General features: G+C 41.4%; 1 protein-coding gene and 1 long non-coding RNA gene across 9 annotated transcripts in view; one reads left to right on the top strand and one right to left on the bottom strand.

Moving 5' to 3' along the window:
* The window catches only part of nrxn1a (neurexin 1a), a 62,055-nt gene that overhangs the window by 17,890 nt on the left and 21,999 nt on the right, over positions 1 to 22,166 (top strand). For 5 of the 8 annotated variants that reach the window (XM_042396781.1, XM_042396780.1, XM_042396778.1 and 2 more), the window contains 8 exons: positions 4,697 to 4,998; positions 7,997 to 8,158; positions 10,211 to 10,282; positions 10,618 to 10,842; positions 13,724 to 13,871; positions 15,685 to 15,815; positions 16,978 to 17,230; positions 21,336 to 21,539. In XM_042396781.1, the coding sequence (XP_042252715.1) occupies positions 4,697 to 4,998; positions 7,997 to 8,158; positions 10,211 to 10,282; positions 10,618 to 10,842; positions 13,724 to 13,871; positions 15,685 to 15,815; positions 16,978 to 17,230; positions 21,336 to 21,539 (1,497 nt within the window). Of the gene's footprint in view, positions 1 to 4,696; positions 4,999 to 6,071; positions 6,096 to 7,996; positions 8,159 to 10,210; positions 10,283 to 10,617; positions 10,843 to 13,723; positions 13,872 to 15,684; positions 15,816 to 16,977; positions 17,231 to 21,335; positions 21,540 to 22,166 lie in introns of all 8 variants that reach the window. The other 3 variants (XM_042396777.1, XM_042396773.1, XM_042396774.1) reach the window with 1 other exon arrangement.
* Positions 13,843 to 17,050, bottom strand: LOC121886629. Its single transcript, XR_006092795.1, has 3 exons — positions 16,967 to 17,050; positions 15,768 to 15,846; positions 13,843 to 13,924 (listed from the first exon to the last, which is right to left on the bottom strand). It is a non-coding gene; the product is annotated as an uncharacterized LOC121886629 (long non-coding RNA).

Below are 22,166 nucleotides of genomic sequence, written 5' to 3'. Positions count from 1 at the left end.
GTGCGTGTGTGTGTGTGTGTGTGTGTGGACAGTCTGAAAGGAGCTGATAGCAGAACTGCATGGTGGGCTAAAAACGAGGTGCAGGGGAATTGCAGTGTGCTATCTCCAGAATGACAGGGCTGCCATGATTGAGGCTTGCTACACTAGGATTTAGATACACCAGCATTTTTCTCTCTTTCGTTCTCTACAGCCATCCATCCATTCCTCCCTCTCTGCCACTCCCTTCCCTTGTCTCTTTCTTTTTTTTTTCCTCTTCCATTTTGTGTTACTCATCTCAATGAGTCTCTCCATCTCTCCCTTTTTTTTTTTTCCCCACTTCGTCTTTCAAATTCCCCCTGTGCATCTTTTCCTCTTCTCTACCCTGCTTCATTCCACCCTGCTCCCTCTATCAGGTGCTGTATAATGTAGGCTCCCCTGATGTGCTCCCAGCCTCCATCCGCCATTTTGATTCAGTACAGCTGTCCATGATAATGTACTGTTCACTCAATCACTCTTTCTCTCTCTCACCCTCCTTCTCAATCTCTCTTCCTGTCTCTCTCTCTCTCTCTCTCTCTCTCTCTCCCTGAAACACACATGCACAAACACATTCATATTTGCTGCAGCCCCTGAAACACGGGGTTGCCATGGAAATGACAAATTAGTGTGTGAAACGTTGAGGAGGAGACCCATGAGAAGAGACAAAGCCATATGAGACGCGCGCACTCACACTCGCCATATGCACACAAACACACCGAGAAATCCAAGTGATGTGTGTTTGATCGTTGGAGGGGCGGTACGGTTGCAGCTGGTCCCAACAGCAGCAACCATCAGATCAGTTATTCACTCTTTCTCTCTCTCCTTTCTGCCTCCCCGTAGACTGCTTTATTCATTAGAGTAGTAATGTTTAACACCAATCACCCTCCACCTTTACATTTTTGTCTATTGCAACTCCTCCTATAGCCTGCATAGTCCATTTTTGTTAAACTTTTTTTTTACTAGTTGCTCGCATATTTATTTCTTACCCTGTTTCATAACTCCCTGCTTTCCATTCTTCATGCTCCCTCTTCTCCTTTCCTGTCTTTTCCTCTCTTTTTATTTTAATCAGGTAGTCTCTCTGTGATTGAAATCTCTTTTTCAAGGGAAAACTGGGGAAAAAGAAAGACATGTAAAGTGAGATGGGGTCGCAACTAACAAGTAGTTTCATTTGTCTATGAATTATTTATAACAGATGTTCACAAAATGTTAGAAAAATGTGGAAAAAAATACCCATCAGAATTTCTCAGATGCCAAACTGATGTCTTCAAATTGCTTGTTTTGTCCAACCAATAGTCTAAAATCCAAAGATATTCAATTTAGTTGTCAGAGAAAGGCAGCAAATCCTCATATTTCAGACCCACAACTGTTTGGCATTATTGCTTGATAAATTATTTAAATGATCCTGAAATCCTAAAATTGTAAAATTGTATTCATTTTCTGTTGATTGAGTAATCTATTATAGAAATCAACTAATTGTTTCAGCTGTAGAGTCTTACATACAACCACTAAACCCGCATACAAGACAAAGTTAACACAGATGTAACCAATAATCAAGTGACATTAAGAAATAATAGAGATGTTTACAAATATGAGTAAGAAAATCTGATTATAAAGCTTTAAAATCTCCAAAATCTTTTAGAGAATTTCTTTTCCTTTACAAGCTTTATTTAATCAAGTAGTCTGGATGAGATCAAGACCTAAGAACAGAGACAAACTTTTGCAGTCAAACCTTGAATCAGTCAATAAACTGAGTAATCCTTTCAGCACTACAGTCTGATTTTAAACGCAACACAACCAGCATACAAAAAACAAGAAAATATTGAGTCCAACAACCAAAAATTGAGCAACAACGAGAATCAATCAGAAAGAATCAATTACATGAGTCATAAAAAGAATCAGAAAATAATCCTTTAAAATCTCCAAAGGAAATGAAAGCACTCAGCTCGAGAGATTTCCTTTCCCTTCCTCTATTTACAAAATTTATTTAGTCATCAAGTGTCATCGAGATCAAGGTCAAAAACATTTTACAGTCAGTTATAACACATAAACAGCTCACAAGAAACCATTACAGCAGTTAAACAAATAAAAAAAACATAGTGCTCAACAAGAAATTGAATATTTTTCCTCTCTTTTCCTCTCCACTCCCTCCCTCTTTTTTCTCCCTCTTTCACTGTATTCCTTCATTCTCCTGCTCCCGTGCTTTGATCGACAGTGCTCTCCACAGGATGAAGTGTGACATGTGGTGTGTATGTCAGTGTCTGTCTCACTGTTTACTCTGAGCTAATACTGACTCACTCCATTAATCTGAGCTACAACAGATCCACTCCAACCTGCCCACTTGAGAGTGTGTGCGCGTGTTTCTGTGCGCACGTTTGTGTGCTTTAGGTATGTCAGTGCTCTGAGTACATGCGTACAAGACACATGGGCATGTTCTACAATCTGTTTGTCATTTTCCTTCCTGATTTGAGTGTGTATGTGCCTGTTGTACATGTGATGTAATAGAACAAGGAGTGAGCGTTTGCGGGCCAGAGCTTCCAGATCGATGCAGTGATGCTTTATGTGCTCCTGTCTGGTCTAATGACATGTCTGTAAATTAGCACCAGAATGGTGGAGCACCACACTGAAACCTAATGGCACCTCTGTAAATTACCGCTAGAATGCTGCCGGACGGCTGCGTGTGTTCTCATTGTGAACAACTTGGCTTCCCCCCCTCGCTCTGCCACCTCATCTACATTTGTCTGCGTGTCTGCTTGTGTGTGTCAGTGCGTATATGTGATTGTGTTAGCATTTTGTGGCTGCTCTTTCTGTGTATATGTGTGTGTGTGTGTGTGTGTGTGTGTGTTTTTTTTGTGTGTCTCCCTCCTCCTCCTCGCTCTCGCTCCTCTCAGTAAAGACTAGCCCGAGGCCCTGAGTTGGTAATAGCTTTTCTGACAGCAATACACCAATATTTACAGAGACCAGCACCCACCCACACCCCCGCACATTTCATGCACACATAAAAAGCATATACTTGTCCGCATGCACATACACATTCACGTGCTTGAACACAAAGTTGCACACCATTTTTATCTTTTCGAGGCATGCACACACACTCTCTTAATTAACATGCTGGGAGGGAAGGAATCACACACTAGGGGGAACTCACACACATGCTGGCAAACAACGTGTGTTGTTTCTCACTCATATTGGCATTCACACTTGAGTTTTTTTTCATGCAGCTGAAGCAAAGAAAGACAATTTGCCACAATTGCTCTTTGAATTGTGATATATTCTCACTTTTTCCTTCTCATTATTCTCTGTGTTATATTCATTCAAGTGCGGCCGATTCCATTTCAACACTCTTCTCTCTGCCTCTCACTACCTTAATAACCTATTACACTTCAGTCTATTCATTACATGGCAATCTTCGCCCCCCACCCCTCACCCTCCCCCCCCCCCTTCTCTCTAGCGGTTCCTTACCGAGCGTCTGTCTTGCTAAAGCCTGACCTAGTGTGTTAAATTCCCCTCTGTTCTCCTCATTATTGGGAACTACAAGATGGTGGTTATGCCAGAGGCTCCATAGAGCCGAGAAAAAGAGGCCAACGAGATGTGCGGAGAGGAGTGGTGGCGTGAAGCTAGAAGGGAGGTGTGAGAGATATAGGGATGGTGGTGAGGAGAACGCTGGAGCGGATGCGGAGGAAGGGTGACGCTTTTGGGGGGATGGGTGTGAAGGAGACAGATAATGTCGCCCCTGCTTGTGTATGCTGGCACAATAGTACGATCATTTTTTGAACACAGATGTGTGTGTAGGTGTGCATATTTGTTCCTCGGCTCACTTGCGTATATGGCTGTGCACTTGTGTGTGAGAAGGTGTGAGAGAGTAGATAAGAGAGTGTGAGTTTAAGGATGATGGATTGCAAAACCTTGGTCTAGTGTCCTTGGGGGTCACTAAGGGTGTGCAAGGTAAGTTGCTATTGGCTGTCTGCCTGTTAGTCTGAATTCTAATTGGCCAATCCTGCCTGCTTTGGCTGCCATGATGCTTACAGGCTGCTGTTCTCCATCTTCATCGTCAGTTGTTGCCATCTTTCTCAAAACCTTTCTAACCTCTTGTGCTACCGCACATACATGCATAGACACACACGTTCTGGCATTTGACGAACATCACGAAATGAGCCATGTTGTCAAACAAGACCACATCACTTCAGACTGCCAGCACAGCTGTTCTCTCAAAAGAGAGGATGGCAGGTTTCATAACGAGTTTGGAATGCTACAGACTCACGACTGTCTCTCTCGCATCCACACTGTTTAATCTCCAACCCACATGAGTGATCAAAGCTTGTTTACACACCACTCCATGGTACGATTAGAGGTATGGAAGGAAGTGTTTCTTCCAAGTGCTGGCATCAGTGAGGCTTTGCTTGACAATAACAACATTTTCAGCATCTTAAACAATATGTTTTGTACTGCACATCCGAGTCAAATTTAACCAGGCCCAGCTGAGCTTTGTTTTACTCGGCTGGCTCTGATGAACACCCACCATTTTATCATCTTTGAGCATATTGTGAAGAGCAGTGTGGGAAGAAGCGACATAGCTTGGATATTGTACTAATCATTATGATAATGTACAACAAGAGTGTAATGTTTCAACACTTCTTTTTTCCTCTTCTTCCTCTTCCACCTCTCCTTACCTTATCTCTCTCAGCTCGCGAGGAGTATGTTGCCACCTTCAAGGGCTCTGAGTATTTCTGCTATGACCTGTCACCCAACCCCATCCAGTCTAGCAGCGATGAAATCACGCTCTCCTTCAAGACGCTGCAGCGCAACGGCCTGATGCTGCACACCGGCAAGTCAGCCGACTACGTCAACCTGGCACTGAAGAACGGTGCCGTGTCGCTTGTCATCAACCTCGGCTCCGGGGCCTTTGAGGCCTTGGTGGAGCCCGTCAACGGCAAGTTCAACGACAACGCCTGGCACGACGTCAAGGTCACCCGCAACCTGAGACAGGTAACCAGACAACAGGGGATGGAAGAGTGAGCAGCCGAGCAAAGAGGAGGAGAGGAGAGGAGATATAAGATTAGAGGAAAAATGGCTATAGGGAGGGAGATAAAAATGGCAAGTAGTAGATGAACGGATGGATGGAATGTATGTGATGAAATGATTAGCAATTGACAGAAAATTAATTAACAACAAGTCTGACAATTTTTATAAATTCTTCAAGTCATTTATCAAGCAAACATACCAAACATTTACTTGTTTCAGTATATTAAATGCAAATATTTACTTCTTTTCTCTCGTTTATATCATTGTAAATTGAATATCTCTAGCAAAACAAGCAATTTGAAGACTTGGACTGTGAGGAGTTGTGATTAAATGATTAATTGATTAATTTGAAGAATAATCAACAGATGAAAAGTAATCCTTAGTTGCAGCCCTAATTTCAATTGCCTGTTAAGTCGTTTCAGTGTGTATCTGACGTTGGTGAACCACAATGACTGCTGCAGATGTTTCAGGGGCTGTGGGCAGCAGAAAAGACTATAATCCGCAGCAAGAATCTAATCAATGTAGAAGCTACGGTCAGTGGTCTGTTGTCCAACTGCAATGATGCTGTGGTAGGAAGAAAATACCTGAGGTTTTGGTCTTAGTTTACAGTGGGTTAACCACCAGACCAGCACTGCTTTCAGCTCTAGGTGAGTGCTTTTTCAATTGTGTGTGTGTGTGTGTGTGTATGAATGAGTGAGTGAGTGAGTGTGTGTGTGTGACTGAATGAGAGGAAGAGTGAACTAGAGAACACTGAGGGTCACGAGCACTCGGGTGCTTGTAACCCACCTGTACCCTGCCTCTACCGTTTGCCTGTGTGTACTACTAACTTGACTACTAACTTTACTAACCTGCTAGTGAAACTAACCACCATCCATGGAATGATTCATTCTACTAACCTAACCTGTGCCCTTCTCCTAGCGAAACCACTCCAACCAACCTACTAACCTCACCAGAGGCCTTCTAGCTTTCCTTTTTTTGTTCCCGAAGTTGTTCTGTTCACAGTTTTTTGCTTTCCTTTCTCCCCCTCTCCTACAAAGCACTCAGGCATTGGACACGCTATGGTAAACAAACTCCATTGTTCGGTAGATATCATTCTAATTGTTTCTTAGTTTGGGTTTGCCCCGTGTCTATTTCCTTTTGAACCATAGACATCAAAACTAAACCAATAAAAGGATAAATGCGGTTGGTAATCTTTTACGCTTAAAAAAACCCGTCCCCCCCCCCCCCCTCCTTGCCAACCACTTTTTTCTTTAAATCCTCCCTTTCTCTCCCGTTTTTTTCACCCCATCACTATGTGACTGACATGTAGGGGTGTACTGATTGGCTCATCCCTCACCTGCACGCAAGTGGCGAGCCCTCCCTACCCCCTCCCCCCTTCCTGCATGGTGTGACCCAGAAACCCTTCCCCTCTCTGACTGGTCCGTAAAATGGATAGAGAGGTTCCTCCTTCCCCTCTTTTTTTTTTTTCTTTTTCTTTTTTTGATTTTTCGTCCTCCACTCTGCCACTGCATGTTCTCCATGGTGCCTCTGATTCAAGTCTCATCTGTTGTTTTTTTAATCTCCTGTGTCCTCTTTGCTGGTGGCTGCATGCAGAGAGAGGAACAGGCTGCATGTTTATATATTTATGTATGTGCGTGCGTGTGCGTGTGTGTGTGTGGAATGAGCCGTAACCCATCTAACACCTGTGCGTGTGTGTACATCAATATGTGTGTGTTAGTCAGTGTGTCATCTCATTCAGACTCGCTGATCTAACAAACCCCCTTGACCACAAAGTAACACCATCATCACAACTCACCCTAACAATACACTAACATAACATCATCACAACTACTAACAGCATTGCAATCATTAACCCTAACCTCAGTAACCCAACACAGCTTGGCCTGACACATGTAACACTGCTGTGGCTGCCAGCAGTGCAATAACTAACAACTACTAACAAGTAAATAGTACTAACGCCTTGTGTGTAGCACGAAGATGCCTGCAGAGACTTTACTAACACCTGCCTAGCTGGGCAAGTTTGCCTGGCAATGATAAGCATCATCAGTGAAAGGGAACAGGGTAATAACATACCACTAACTGTGACTTACATGTGAAAGGGTTGGCAGTCAGTGCAAGCTATAAGCCCTGATACAGGCTATAAGAAAAGCAACTCCAGTGTCACTTTAGGGGGATCACTGAGGAAAGTTGTTAGTAAAACAGTTAATCAAATTGCATCTTCTGCCTTAAAGGTAGAGCAGCTAAGAATCTGTGGGAGACACATAGGGAGGAAAATGTTAATGTAAAGGTTGAATTAGCTTACTTATAGCAGGCGAGGCTAGCCTTTTACTGCAGTGTAACCTTGCACAAACTGGGTTGTTTCACTATGTTTTGTAAAGCCAGAACTATCCTATGCTGTGACTGAATAACGGACTGGCTTTCAAAAGGTAGCCTTGGTGTGGACACAATCCATGGTCCACCAATTGCAGTACTGAGACTTTGGATAGCAGTAAATGGTTGTTCATCCCACACAAGTTCTATTCGTTTTCTTGTACAGAAGTCTTACTATTGACAGACAGGCTGAAGCAGGCAGACCACATAGTATGATTCCAGTTAGAGTGTATAAGTGGTAGCTGTGGCTACAGAGTGTATGACTAACTGTAGGCAGAATGTTAAATCTGGAAGTTGGCATTTAGTAGTGTATAGCAACTTATTTCTAATGCCAGTAATACCAGCAAAGGCAAGAGGCAGCACTACCCATTTACACCACACAGTTAGAACTGATCCAACCACATGAATCAAAGTCCCAACAACACAACTGGCCAATTCCCAAAACCAATTAGGCCTTCTCCCCACCAGAATGCATACACATTGGTTGCCAGAATAACGGGGGCTAATTTGGCTGGTCAGCGCCTAGCTAGCGCTTAGCGCTGCCTTTGGTGTGAGTATATAGCGTGTCCTTTCCCTGTGCTTTGTTGTGTAGGTGACCATCTCTGTGGACGGCATCCTGACCACCACGGGCTACACCCAGGAGGACTATACCATGCTGGGCTCTGATGACTTCTTCTACGTGGGAGGGAGCCCCAGCACCGCTGACCTCCCCGGTTCTCCAGTCAGCAATAACTTCATGGGCTGTCTCAAAGAGGTGGGATGCAAGCATGATTCACACGTGTAAACCTGCACATAGAAAACACATTTAGAGGTCCATACTAGGGCTCGACGAAATGGTTGAAAGAAACAGCATAACATAAATAACAATATTTATCCTATATGATATACAGTGATATACAGAATGGGCATAATCACTATAGCAAACGTGTATAAAATCACATATGAAACTGCCAAACTGCTTTACATCAGACAAAACTCTGAACAACTACTTCAATAACACATGTTGCTCAGAAACAGTAAACACCATGACCATTTCATCTCAATGTGTTTCCAATGAAAGTCAATAAATGGTAATATTCAAGTATTGCTGCACAGATTTTGACACACTCAGGTTTTAAAAAACACCAGTCTTTCTCTTTTTCACTCTTTTTATTTCTCCCTTACTCTTTTTTCCTTTCTGTCATGCATCACGCAAACACTTTACACACATTATTTTCTAAAACACACACACACACACACACACACACACACACACACACACAGAAATGCTTCCATTTGGCAGACTCACAGAAACAGTCCCAGACACACACACCCTCCCCAGCATCAGAGAGAATCAGTGATGAGTGTCGTTGAGGGAGTAGATACAGCACTAAGCACTAACATGCTAATTAGCTACGCCACAGAGACGCTCCATCCATCCGCTGTGCTTGAAATGGGCCACAACACCGCAACAACAAAAACTCACATGACACGCTGATAAAAACACACTCATACACATGCATGTGCACATAAACACAATCCCAGCATGTACTGTATACACAGACGTGTGCATGCACATACATGAGCAGGATTGCACAAATAGACCCGCTATAACACACAGACAAAAATAGTCAAACACAAATAAACATACTGTACATATGCACAGCACACTGACACAACAGAACTCCCAAATACATCCTCACACCCATAATATACACACCCTGTCTGAGTCTCTCTTTCATTCCCACAGACTCACACAGAGGCATAAACAAATAACCAAACAAGCCGACAGATGATGTGCCAAACAGAGAGCTATCTGTATCAGTGGTGAATGCGCTCTGTGTTGCTTCATTAAGACTGATGGTGTTTAAATGAGGCTGCCTCTGTCAAAGTGAACCCTCCACTGGCACATTTACATATTTAATACGATGATATGATAATCCGTGTGAGCAAATTAAGATGTATGCAGTGAATCACGCGCATGAACGATCGCGGCTGTAACAGTTTTGTGCATTTGATGCGACGCAGGAACACTCCTCCATACACACACACACACACAAACCCACACACCAACACCATTTTGCACACTTGCAGCACTTGAATATTCAAGAATCACCCTCGTTGCCCTACACACAGAGACAAAAGCACATGATATACAAAAATTTAAAAACAGAGGTGAAAAGCCAGCGCAGAAGAGGGATTTTGTGATGTTGCCGAGTTGCTCACAGGTCACAGAAAGAGGTCTGGATTAATAAAGCAGAGCCTGTGTGTGCTCGACTCTCTCAACATCAAAATGCTCAGCACAAGCACACTCTTTACACTCGCTGCTCAGTCAGAGAGCGTACTGTGTCAGGGAAAGGAAAGAAAAAGAAAAGCGAAGAAGAGGGAGAGAGTAAAAGCGATCATGCAAGTGGCAGGGACAAATGGGAGTTATCAGGAGATGAGGCTGGAGTGCCTCGCTGGTCTTAAGGTAGTCGCTTTCATATGAAAATACGTGAACACTTGAATAAAAAAATATGTCTCCTGGGTTGGAAGATTAATGGATATCTCATCCCCTCTATATTTCTTCAACATCCTGTTTGTTATTTCTGAAAGAGTTTATCAAAGCAGCTCTTTCTCTTTTTGCATTGTTTTTTGATTGTTGTAATGAGACAGTGAGTTAAATAAAGAAAAGTTGCAGTAGTCCAATTCTGTGCCATAGCATAAGTATTTGAAAGGAATCCGAGGAAAGGGCACATCCGTCAAAAGTGAAGGAAAAGCTTCTTGGTATTTAATTCAAAGGTGAATTCATGTGTCATCCTTTCCCCCTCAATCTCTTCCCCTGAAGGTGGTGTACAAGAACAATGATGTACGGTTGGAGCTGTCTAGACTGGCTAAACAGGGTGACCCAAAGATGAAGGTATGCATTTTAACAGCATGTTCAACTTGAGCCAGACAACACATTATCCTTTCATACACGCCACGCAGTCATCTTTTTGTGTCACAACCTCCCGTCAGCAGTACTGTAGGGATTTAAAGAAAGTCGCCACTCAGTAAATAGGATTATATTTTTGAAAGGTAGCCACAAGCTTTTGTCTTTTAGTGGGTTCACAGCCAGGAGGAACTGGCTGTATTTCAATCCCAGACTACAAAGAAACCATTTTGGTCTTTATATCCACTGGACATCAGACTAAGCACCAAACTTTTCAAATGCTAGAACCTCTAAACATGTCTTTTTCTTTCAACTTGCGACAGGTAAGTGGAGTGGTGTCCTTTAAATGCGAGAGTGTAGCAACGCTGGACCCCGTGACCTTTGACACCCCAGAATCTTACGTGGCGCTGAGCAAGTGGACAGCAAAGAAGGCAGGATCCATCTCGTTCGACTTCAGGACCACAGAGCCCAACGGGTTGATGCTCTTCAGCCACGGCAAACCCAGACAGCAGCAACGCAAGGACCCTCGCACGCCTCCTACTATCAAGGTGGGAAATATACAATGTAGATTTTTTAAAACAGGAAAACTTAAAACTAAAAGGAAGAAGACTAAGACTCTTGCAAGCAGCTCTGTGAGGCTGTACTTAGCCATATGCTAATGTCAGCCTGCTAATATTCTCACAATGACAATGCTATCATGCTGGTGTTTAGCAGGTATGATGTTTACCCTGTTCACCATCTTAGTTTAGCTTTTAGCATGGTAAAATTTGCTCATTAGCACTAAACACAAAGTAGTGGCTGAGGTTGAATTTTGGGGCTAATGTTAAAGTAGCTCAATTTCTCTCTATAGTTTATTTTCTTATTGTTTAATCTGGCTATTAAAAGAAAAATCTTTTGTGATATTTTGAACAGACAAGATTTCACTTTGTGCATTTACAATCAAAGATGGATGCCAGAAATTATGCTTTTAAAGATGGAGTCAGCAATTCTGGAGAGAGCTTGTTCAATACACTCTGTCAAATTCAGCAAATATCTCCTCACAATCCATTAGCTAGTCCGTTCTGTGTGTGCGCTGAAAAAAAATCTGGTGTTCATACACAGCCCTGGTTCTGTAAATGGGAAACAAAGCGGCTTAGACTGAGCCACACAACACTATTCCAGTCAATCAACAGCAGGGGGCGTTCGTGCTCATGCACAGGACAGGGGGGAGTTATCAGAGCAGCTGCCTGTGATGACATTACGGTCTCCCATCTCCAGTACCCCCACAAACTAGAGAGAGAGAGGCCATGGCCAAGTGGTTTTAGAAGCGCCTTTGACGTCCGTCACTTGCGCGTTTCATGGAACAGATACGCTTTCATCTTATTAAATGTATCAATCCACACTGAATCCTAGACATGCGCAAGTGAAACACATCTCACGGAGACCCCCTGCAGTTTTTTTACACTCCAAGTCTGTCGTGTTAAGTGGAGGGTAATCTGAGCAGGCAACTGTTTAACCGTTCTAATGTGTTAGAAAAGGGTTTACACCTTTTGTGTTAGCGGGTCAAATTTGACCCGTGTTTGAATTCATTAGCAAACACTGAAAAAAAAACTAATTATCATCAAGAAACATGTTTTATATGCTAAGTGACTTGTTATTCAACTATAACCATAATATCTATATTCTTACTTTGATATTTTATGTACCTTAGACCACATTTACAATGTACAAATCGTTTTTAGTTTAAAATAGGCTAAATTTATCTAATTTATTGCTTATGATGAACAGAACAGGCAAATACATTATAAGACCATGAGAGGTTAATGATCATCCCTGGCATGGTGTGTGTGTGTGTGTGTGTGTGTGTGTGTGTGTGTGTGTGTGTGTGTGTGTGTGTGTGTGTGTGCGTGTGTGCATGTTGTGCCAGATGTGTGGTGAGATGTGAGAAATAAAGCACGAGAAAGCCCAAATCTATATACTGCTATAAAGCTGGGGTGAAGGGGAGGGGGGGTTGTGCTTGGGATCATATTTGCTACGTGTCACTCTACAATTGAATTCAAGTCAACACGCTTCCTTGGCATGAATCATAATTTTAGTATCATTACATAATATTATTATACTATTTTGTATAGGATTTTATTACAATTATTTTTGTTTTGTTGTATTTTTTGTTATTCATGATGGTTTGGCATCAGTTAATATGTATTTCTCGGCAAGAAATAGATCCCAACCCATAATTACTACCGGGTCAAATTTGACCCATAACACAACAGATGTAACTTTTTTTTTATAGGCATTTAAAAAAAAGAAAAAAAAATCAAAATGTGTTTTATCATATTCTGTAGGCCATGTTAACGAAGCCTTGTTTTGATCAGAAAAAAATAAAAGTATGTTTCACACATCTAAACTTGAAAACGGGTCAAATTTGACCCTAACACAATAGAAGGGTTAAATAACACAAATATCCTGCTGTATATGTGTTTTGAACTTATTAACTGTACTTACATTGATTGGTCAAGGCTTACAGTCTTTCTGTAAGCTTGTCTGTTTCACTACAGGCAGATTCCCCTCACTCGCTACAGTGGGTGGGGAAATAAAATCAATTAATCAATAAATACAAACACTGATGATTTCTTCCTGTGGAGCCGACACAAAAACTATTTTGGTTCAGTAAATTTCTGCTGTCAGTCAGCCTGGTTGACAGTTTGTCCGGCCGCTGTCCTCTCAGCTCCCCGGGAGCTGCAGCTGACAGACGGCTGCTTCTTGTGGACAGAGATGCTGAACGCAGGTCGAGTGAGAAGCTGGGAGGCCGCAGAGAGGCGGAAAGTGTAGATGGACTGTTGTGTTCACATGAGATGAAACATTTTTTCCGCTCATGATAATGTATGAGAGGAACAGAAGTGACTCTACATCTGACGCCATATCTCTCTTTAGGTCAGCCAGCCCAGTTGTAAGTGTTGTTGCCATGGCAATGTGCATCCATGAATTTGGGGGGGTGGAGCCTCTGAAGGAGCACGAAGCGGGGGGTGTATTTGTTTGGGTGTTAAGTTCAAATATCAACAATCTTTCTCAAGAATCACTACTCTACCTTTAATCATTATTATAATCATCTGTACCTTTTCCTTTAGTAACACCGGATTTGTGATTTTCACTGAAAATTTGGGTTTGGCCACCAGAATCATGACTCTAAGCAGTATAGAAATCCTTATTTCCCCACAAATACAAATGGCCATTATATTGACATTTGGTAAAATTCCAATTTTATACAATGTATTTTCCAAAATCTCCACTAAATCTGAACAACTTTATACAGGAAACCTGATAAAAAATGGTTAGACTGGAGTCTAATCTCCTTTTTGTAACTTGCAGCTATAATTAGCATGTTAATTGCCAGCCATCAACTTCCCTGCTTTATACAGAATACTGATGCTGTATCTGTTTGACTTACAGGTGGATTTCTTTGCCATTGAGATGCTGGATGGGCACCTGTACTTACTGCTGGACATGGGCTCAGGGACCACCAAAACCAAGGCCATCGACAGGAAGGTCAATGACGGAGAATGGTATCACGTGGACTTCCAGAGGGACGGGCGCTCAGGTACACTCACTGCTCTCTCAACTCTTCTTTTTTGGCTTCCATCTGCCTGCTGTCTGTATTGAATTCAAACTGTCGTTATTGAATCTGATTTTAAGTGTGCTGTATAGACCATTTTAACACAATCAAAATACAGTAGTAGCATTGTCAAATTTATTGTAATGTGTTGGTTTAATTACCATAACAATTACGACTATAATCAAAGCAGTTGGTAGCCTTTTTATGCCTCCACACCCACAACAGCCATGGCCGGAGGCATTATGCTTTCGGGTTGTCCGTCTGTCCGATTCTCGCTAACACAGTATCTCAGGAGTGCCACGAGGGAATTTCTTCAAATTTGGCACAATATCCACTTGGACTCAAGGATGAACTGATTAGAATTTGGTGGTTAAGGTCACTTTGACCTCACAAAACACGTTTTTGGCTATAACTCAAGAATTCATATGCTAATTATGATTAAGTTTCACACAAATGTCTAATAGGATAAAATGATGAAGTGATGACATTTTATATCCAAAAGGTCAAAAGTCGACTTCGCTATAACTCCATAACTCAGGAACAGAAGGGGAGATTGTGACCATATTTCACATTTTGGTCAGATATTGAATTGGTGACAATTAACTTGAGTGCCCACCTTGAAACTGTGGTGACTGTATAGATTTTCTGTGCTGCCGGGTTGAAGATGTGTGTGAAGCTTCCACGTTTTAGAATTTGTAGCTTCTTTGCATTTTGGTACTTGTGTAAGTCCACCCTCTTCACTTCCTCTCCCTGGATGACAACCAGGACAGGGAGCCTCCTGTTCCTCTGGTAGTCCACCACAACGTCATTGGTTTTGCTGATATTGAGCTTCAGGTGATTATCGTTGCACCATGTGACAAAGCTCTCTATCAGTCCTCAGTACTCCTCTGTAAAAAATAGTCTCTAAGTGAAGACAGCATGTTTCTCACTGGAAATTATTCACTGGAATCATACATATCAATATAGTGATAACTTCCATTTTGCCAAAAATACACTAAATACCTTTTAAATTCCTTCAAAGTCTTCACTACAACTATTTTTATATTATATGTATATATATATATATATATATATATTATATGAGTCTAGACAGACAACTGCAACTTGACTGGTTGGCAGAGGGATACAAGTGTGAGGCAGCATTTCTAGCTCTCATCTTGTAGTGCAGTAATGCTTTTCAAAATTATGACCTCATTCATCATAAACCCCATGCTTCCTGTGATAAATACTGGCTACTATCAGGTAAATAGAGACATGTGATGTGATGGTTTTTAATCTCCCATCTCTTCCTTTTAGCACATTTACCTTAAACAGTACATTTTGTTGTCTTTCACAAATGGTTTTTTCAGCCGGGGATGTAGTCATAGTCTGCATGTTGATTACAGTCTAGAAACTTACAGTAGAGGCTGCCAGTTTTCTCAGTGAGGGTCTCGTTTGTTTACTATAAGTGTACTAATGTCTAAAAATGAATGTATTAATGATTTATCGATGACAAAATGTTGGACATAGCACTTTTAAAGTAGTATGCCTGAACTGAACTAAGTGATGACTAAGGCTTGTGTAGTTTTAGATTTGCATAACTTCTGATTACAGCAGTGATGGGTGGTGGTGATGATGATGAGGAGGAGTACAAAGAGAGAGGGGGGGGAAAGACGATGACGATTTCAATGATGATAAAGATGATGATGATGATGATGATGACAGTCACAATGGTGGTGGTGATGATTGTAATGAGGATGTTCACACTGAAGGTCATAATGATTACTGATGTTGTTTTGATGTCTCGTGGTGTATTCAGGAACCATCTCAGTGAACAGTGTGCGAACTGCGTACACGGCACCAGGAGACAGTGAGATCCTGGACCTGGATGACATGCTTTACCTGGGAGGACTACCTGAGGACCGTGCTGGACTCATCTTCCCTACAGAGGTGCGTGTTGATGTTGTGCGTCTGTCCATATCTACAGTATGACATACAAAGCTCAATTAGTTGATTAATCAGTCCGTCAATCTGCAACTGTTTTGATAATCAGATGATTGCTTAAGTAATTTTCCAATCAAAAATGATGAGCATTTGATGCTCCTATTGTAGAATTTGCAGGTTTCATATCTTACATGATGGTAAATTGAGTGTCTTTGGGTTTTGGCTGATTGGTCAGGGGAAAAAACTATTTCTTACCATGAGCTCTAGAAAATTGAGATGTGCATTTTTCAGTCTTTGCTGTTTTTATACTGAAGGATTCATCGATTAAACAAGAAAATAGTCGTCAGATTATCAAATGAAAATTGTTAGTTGCAGCCTTAGTTGATATACTGTAAGTAATGAGTAACTCTAAGCCAACATATAAAAAAATCATTCTTTGAGCTATTATATCAGATCTTTTCCGATCAGACTAAATTAGATTAGATTAGAGTTTTTCCCAGCTTGTTGTGCTCTGTTGTCATTTACATGTTGTCCAATTTGTCTTTGCTGCTTTTCTTATATTTGTTTCTTTTTCGATGGGATTTTACAAACTGATCAGTAACCGTCTCTTTTATTATTATTTGCAACAGAAGTAAAGAGAAATGTTGAAGAGCGATATGTTTTTTAACTTCTGTAATTAAAAATAGTTACACTGAAATATAAAATTGACAGGATTAGGATTATGTATATATGTAAATATAAATATAAGACATAAAATATACATATAAAACACAACATACACAACATATAGCCAAGGAGTACAGATATTTGTTGCACATTTTCATTCTAGACTGCAGTCTAGACCTAAATTTGGATTGAAACAAACTAGTTTGCAGTTTTAATTTTCAAAACGCTCAGCAAATTTTTACTTAATACAATAAGTAATTGAATTGGAACACCTGACTTGTACAACTTGTGTAAGGAATAAATAAATAAAACCAACAGCAGCGTGAAATTATGACAAAATATCTTACAAGTAGCTGGCAGTTGTAGTTGTTAACTGTGCCAAACACAATTTAATTTTGAGTTTAGTGTACCATCAAGCAACTGAAAAATGTTGTCACATTCCTGTTTTAATAGTTACTGTGCATGCAGTGAAACTACTCAACACGACTGACCTTTTCCTCAGGTGTGGACAGCTCTGTTGAACTACGGTTATGTGGGCTGTGTCAGAGACTTGTTTGTGGACGGGCAGAGTAAAGACATCCGGCGGCTGGCAGAAGCCCAGAGGGCAGTAGGCGTGAAGCCCTCATGCTCCAGAGAGCCACCAAAACAGTGCCTCTCCAACCCCTGCCAGCACAACGGCAACTGCAGGGAAGGATGGAACCGCTACGTCTGCGACTGCTCCGGGACGGGTTACCTGGGACGCTCCTGTGAGAGAGGTGAGAGTAACATAGTAGGAGGTCATAGAGAAAAGGACATGATAAATACTTAAACTGGACTAGTGGCAGCTTGAATAGTAATTTGCATTTACTTAACAGCAACATTTAGTGAGAAATTCATATCATGATGCAAAACACATAATAGCAGCTTTATTATTTCCTTTCTGGCTTGAGAACATAGTGTAATGTCAAAGGGATGAGTGACAGAGAACAGATGGTATGGGGTAGAAAATCTGAAGTTTTAAAGTCAGAAATAACTCAATCAACCGCTGAAAATATATATTATGATCATCAGTTATATTAAACAATAAAATCTTTATTCATTATACCTTTAAGTTAGCCTATCCGAATACAGATTACATCACTTTGATAGCACTTACTCTGATGTGCGCTAAAAAGGTACCCTCATAAAGATTTATGGCTGATAAAAATGCAGCAAAACCATTATTCACATAAAAAGGCTTGCAAATTGATTTTCAGTAGGTTTCCCCGCCACTATGTTGTGGATATGGAGAATAGGAAGGTGAGAATGAAAAGAGGATGACAGGTAGAAAGTAGGTAGGGTTAGTGGGAGATAGAAAATAAGGGCAAGCTTTCCAAGAAAAATAATAATAGAGCAGGTTTTCTATCTTTGGCTGTATCTTCTTTTTATTCAGAAACACACATTTTCTATCTGAAATTGAGAGTAAGATGGAGGCAGGGAATGGAGAGGAGCAACAGAGGTGAAAGAGAGGAGGTTGGAGGAAGCAGAGCTGCAGACAGGAGTATTGGACTGCTATAGGATGTAGAGACTGGGAATCGATGGGAGAGGAAATGTGCAGAAAGCAGGGAGCAGGAGCTGTGACAGAGGAGGGTGGAACCACCGGGCTGGAACCGCCATATGACAGCAGGTGAGAAGATGAGGAGGAATGGGAGACGGGAGTAGAAAATCTGACAGAGAGAGAGAGTTATGAGAAAAGGTATGAACTCGGACCGAGAGAGAGAAAATGGAAAGTAGGAAAGATTGGCAGAGGGACTGATACAGGCCTGTTGAAAGAAGCAAGATGGAGTCAGACAAGGAGAAGAGAAGAAATGTTATTCGTGCCACAACTGCTGACGCGTCTCAAGTGATGACTGTACTATCATCTAACAGGAGATATATACACACACACATACACACACACACATGCTCTGAAGGGTGTTGATATGAAAATGTTTTATTTCTGAGGACAAACATCCGCAGTGTATGTTTATCATAGCAATGCACCCCCTCTCTCTCTTTCTCTTAGTCTGTCTTCCTCTTTATATCTTTCTTCATCCCTCTCTGTGTGCATTGAGGGGTCACTAACTGGTGGTTCAGTGGATTAAAGGAAGCACAGATGGACAAGCAGATGGAGAGAGTGATTGGCCATGTTTACGCCTTCTACCTGCGGTTTCTCCCTCCCTTTTTTCTCCTCCCTCATTCTCTCACTCTCCTTTGTTCCCCCTCTCTCTCTCTCTTCCTTAATGAACAAAGATGGTTGCCACACTCTCAGCTCCGAGATGAATTTCTATTTTGTAAAAAAGTGGTCCCAGACATATTTCTGCTGTCACAGTTGTACATCTCTTAACACATTTCCAGTTCTTTCCTCCTGCTTGCTGCCCTGCTTTCTCTATGGAAGCCCATTCCTGCCACGAAAAGAAAAAAAGAAGAGATGTAATGTTATGAATTACAAAAATGTAAATGACTCTTAATTTTTCAATACAAAACAAATTCTATAGTCAACCTATTTTTATTTTTTCAAACTTCTTTAAAACACATATTGAAATATGGATAAGCCTAACGTATGTCTTAGTCAATATACGGTTGCCCTTCTTTAATCTACGTTCATATTCTTAAAAAAAATCAATTTTTTTCAGGAATGACAAAAATAAACTTACTCATGGATAGTCAAAATAAGTGAAAGATTATGAGATACTAACTCAAAGTTATGAGAATGAAAGTCAAAATTAAGAGATACTTCTTACTACAACTACTAATACAGAATTATAAGATAGTGAGTCAAAACTATAACATAATAAGTCAAAATATGGATTTGCTGAGTCAAAATTATGACTTTTTTTAAAGTCCAGCTAACACTTACAGTACAGACGGGGTATGAAACATGTCCAAACACTGACTATTGTTTTCTATGCATTGGTGAGTGTCGATGCATCAACATGCCTCGACCCTCTAGAAAAGCATTAATTCTTTCATGTTTGCTCTCAGTACTGGGAAATCACAGCTATCACACCTTAAAGGATAAGTCTGGTGATATTCTATAGTTTTCTTGTCAAGAAATCTTATGGAAAGACCAAAACCAACAATGAATTCATCCTATTAACAAGAATTATGTGTAGTCAAAGCCTTATGTGCTTTTTACCTTGTTGTTTCCTCTATTTTCTGTCCAAAAACTATTAAAAACACATAAATTAGACACATTGCTGCACTGGGTGACATATTACTTTATTACCATAAACACGGGCAATGCCACACACTCCATCCTGCTGCCATAAACTTGGGCACCAAAACACTCCTATTTGAGTAATAGGTTTGCTAAAAACAACAATAGCCAGCTGTTTTAGGAAATTACTGAGCCCTTTTTGAAGACAAAACTATATATTTGTGACCCATTTTAAAGATTGATGTCTTCAGTAGGAACCGGCGTACTTGGGGCTGTGAGTGCCACGGACAGGAAATATATAATATGACCAACCTTATCCTTTATCTACTTTTTCTGTCTTTACGGTCTGCATCTGGTGTGTGCTACAGGCATCAAGTGATGCAACGGTATGCGACACAGCCAGTGTGTTTTGCACTGAAGTCCAATTTTTTTTCTTTTCCTGACAGAAATGGGCTTCCATACTTTCCTTCTCTCTAACCTTCCTTCCTCTATTTGCCTGGTAGTGAGTCAGGTGCTGTGGTGTAGAAAATTTAGTCAGCTGTCTCCCTTATCAGAAATGTGTGTGTGTGTGTGTGTGTACGTGTGTGTGTGTGTGTGTGCGCTTGGATGGGTGTATGTGTGGCTGTTGGTTATGTTATCTGTGATATAACAGGCCAACCACCTTCTTTTTTCCTCAAGTTAATGAGGGTTCATTTGCATTTTAGCCAAGAGCTTTTCTCCCTTTCCTCCCCTCCTTTCTCTCTGTCTTGCTCTGTCCCTATTTTCTCTCCTCTTGCGCTCACTTTACTAAACCCTCCTCTGTTCACACTTAAATTCACTCACTTATTCTGACATGCACACACACATACACACACACTATCTCTCTCTCTTTCCCTCCTTCTTAGCTCATCAGTATTCATGAGGCCTCCCTCTCTTCCTGTTCTCTTGTTTTTGCCTTGGCTCCAACAGTCTCCCACGGAAACAGGGAGAGTGAAAGGGAGAGAAAGCAAAGTAGGAATGGAATGGAGAGATACAAGAAGAAAGAAAGAAGGAAGAGAGGGAGAGATAAAGACAACGACATAGAGAGTGTGTTTAGCTGTGTATGTAATTGGCCAATAAAAAACAGGGTCCTCAGAGGTAAACAGTTTAGCGGTCGGGGACTGGCCCCAGCAGGTAGCAGGGAGAGAAGATTATGAATATGTAAATGAGTATGCAAAAGACATTAAAGCGGGATCACCTGAGCTTGTTACATTATGACTCCAGGGTCTGGGATGTCAGCAACGGTGGCTAACACACTCACCGCCATGCATTCTGATTTAACCGGATAATAGGGCCAGCCAACCAGCTGCGGCTATTTTTACATCCTCTTTTGTAAGGCGGAGGGAGTGACGATGAATTAAGGGTGGGGAGTGATGGGGTAATTTTGTAGGAACAGGTTCTGAGCTTCAACATGACGTGGCGGGGAACGAGGGAGTGTAGCCATGTTGCGACGTACTTTGTCATGTTTAAATCTGATTCACTCAACGTCAAACTGCTTTTGTCTCCTCCCACCTCGTGTATTTTCTCCTTGTCAATCATCTTTTTTATCTTTTTTTGTGTTTTTTTTCGTGTTTCTACTCACTTCGCTCTCCTCCGCACATCCTCCCTTCCTCTCTCACTGCGTCCTTGTCTGTCTCCCTGTCTCTCTCTCTTTCTCTCTCTCTCTCTCTGTGCATCATGTACAGATGCGACTATCCTGTCGTACGACGGCAGTAAGTTTATGAAGGTGCAGTTGCCTGTGGCGATGCACACTGAGGCGGAGGACGTCTCGCTACGGTTTCGCTCCCAGCGGGCCTATGGCGTTCTCATGGCAACCACATCCCGTAACTCCGCAGACACCCTCCGTCTGGAGCTGGATGGGGGCCGTGTCCGACTCACTGTCAACCTAGGTACACACATGTCCACACACACAAACGTTCACATGTAGATTCTCAAACATTATTCTAATTACCTGTCAGGGGAATGCAGCTAATACTGGCCTCTTGGCATAGGAATGTCATTAAATGTTGATTAATAATATGTTATCCCAGGAAAATAAACTTCTATAGATACCGTAATGAAAACAGATAGCACTGATAATTCTACTGCGCTGTTTATATTTGATATATTCACATGGGTTTCACAGGCTTTGAAAGAAACTTTATAGCATTTGGATTCACTTTATGGTGTATATATATATAGCTTAACTTCAAAAATACACACACAAGTGAAGGTTAGTAGTACTGTTTTCGTGTTGAACAGAGGGTCAAGCCTCAAGCTGCATTCTCTGCTCACTCCCAGTGGACCTGTGCATCCCTAACACCTTAAAACAATCAACACAAAGACTCACAAATCATACACCGCACACATAACTGCAGGAAAAACACATCCCTCTATTTTTTTTTTTGTACATTTCTCTCCCACAGTTCAACTGCTAAACACATTTCCAGCCTCGCTCTTTTACAGTCACACATTTTCACATTGATTGAAAAAACACATTCACATGATAACACACACAGACGCACAGAGGGGTGCAT

Source organism: Thunnus maccoyii, chromosome 20 (assembly GCF_910596095.1).
Source record: "Thunnus maccoyii chromosome 20, fThuMac1.1, whole genome shotgun sequence".
NCBI classification, from domain to species: domain Eukaryota; kingdom Metazoa; phylum Chordata; class Actinopteri; order Scombriformes; family Scombridae; genus Thunnus; species Thunnus maccoyii.
Note: the sequence above shows the minus strand (reverse complement) of the source record. Positions and strands in the feature narration are given on the sequence as shown.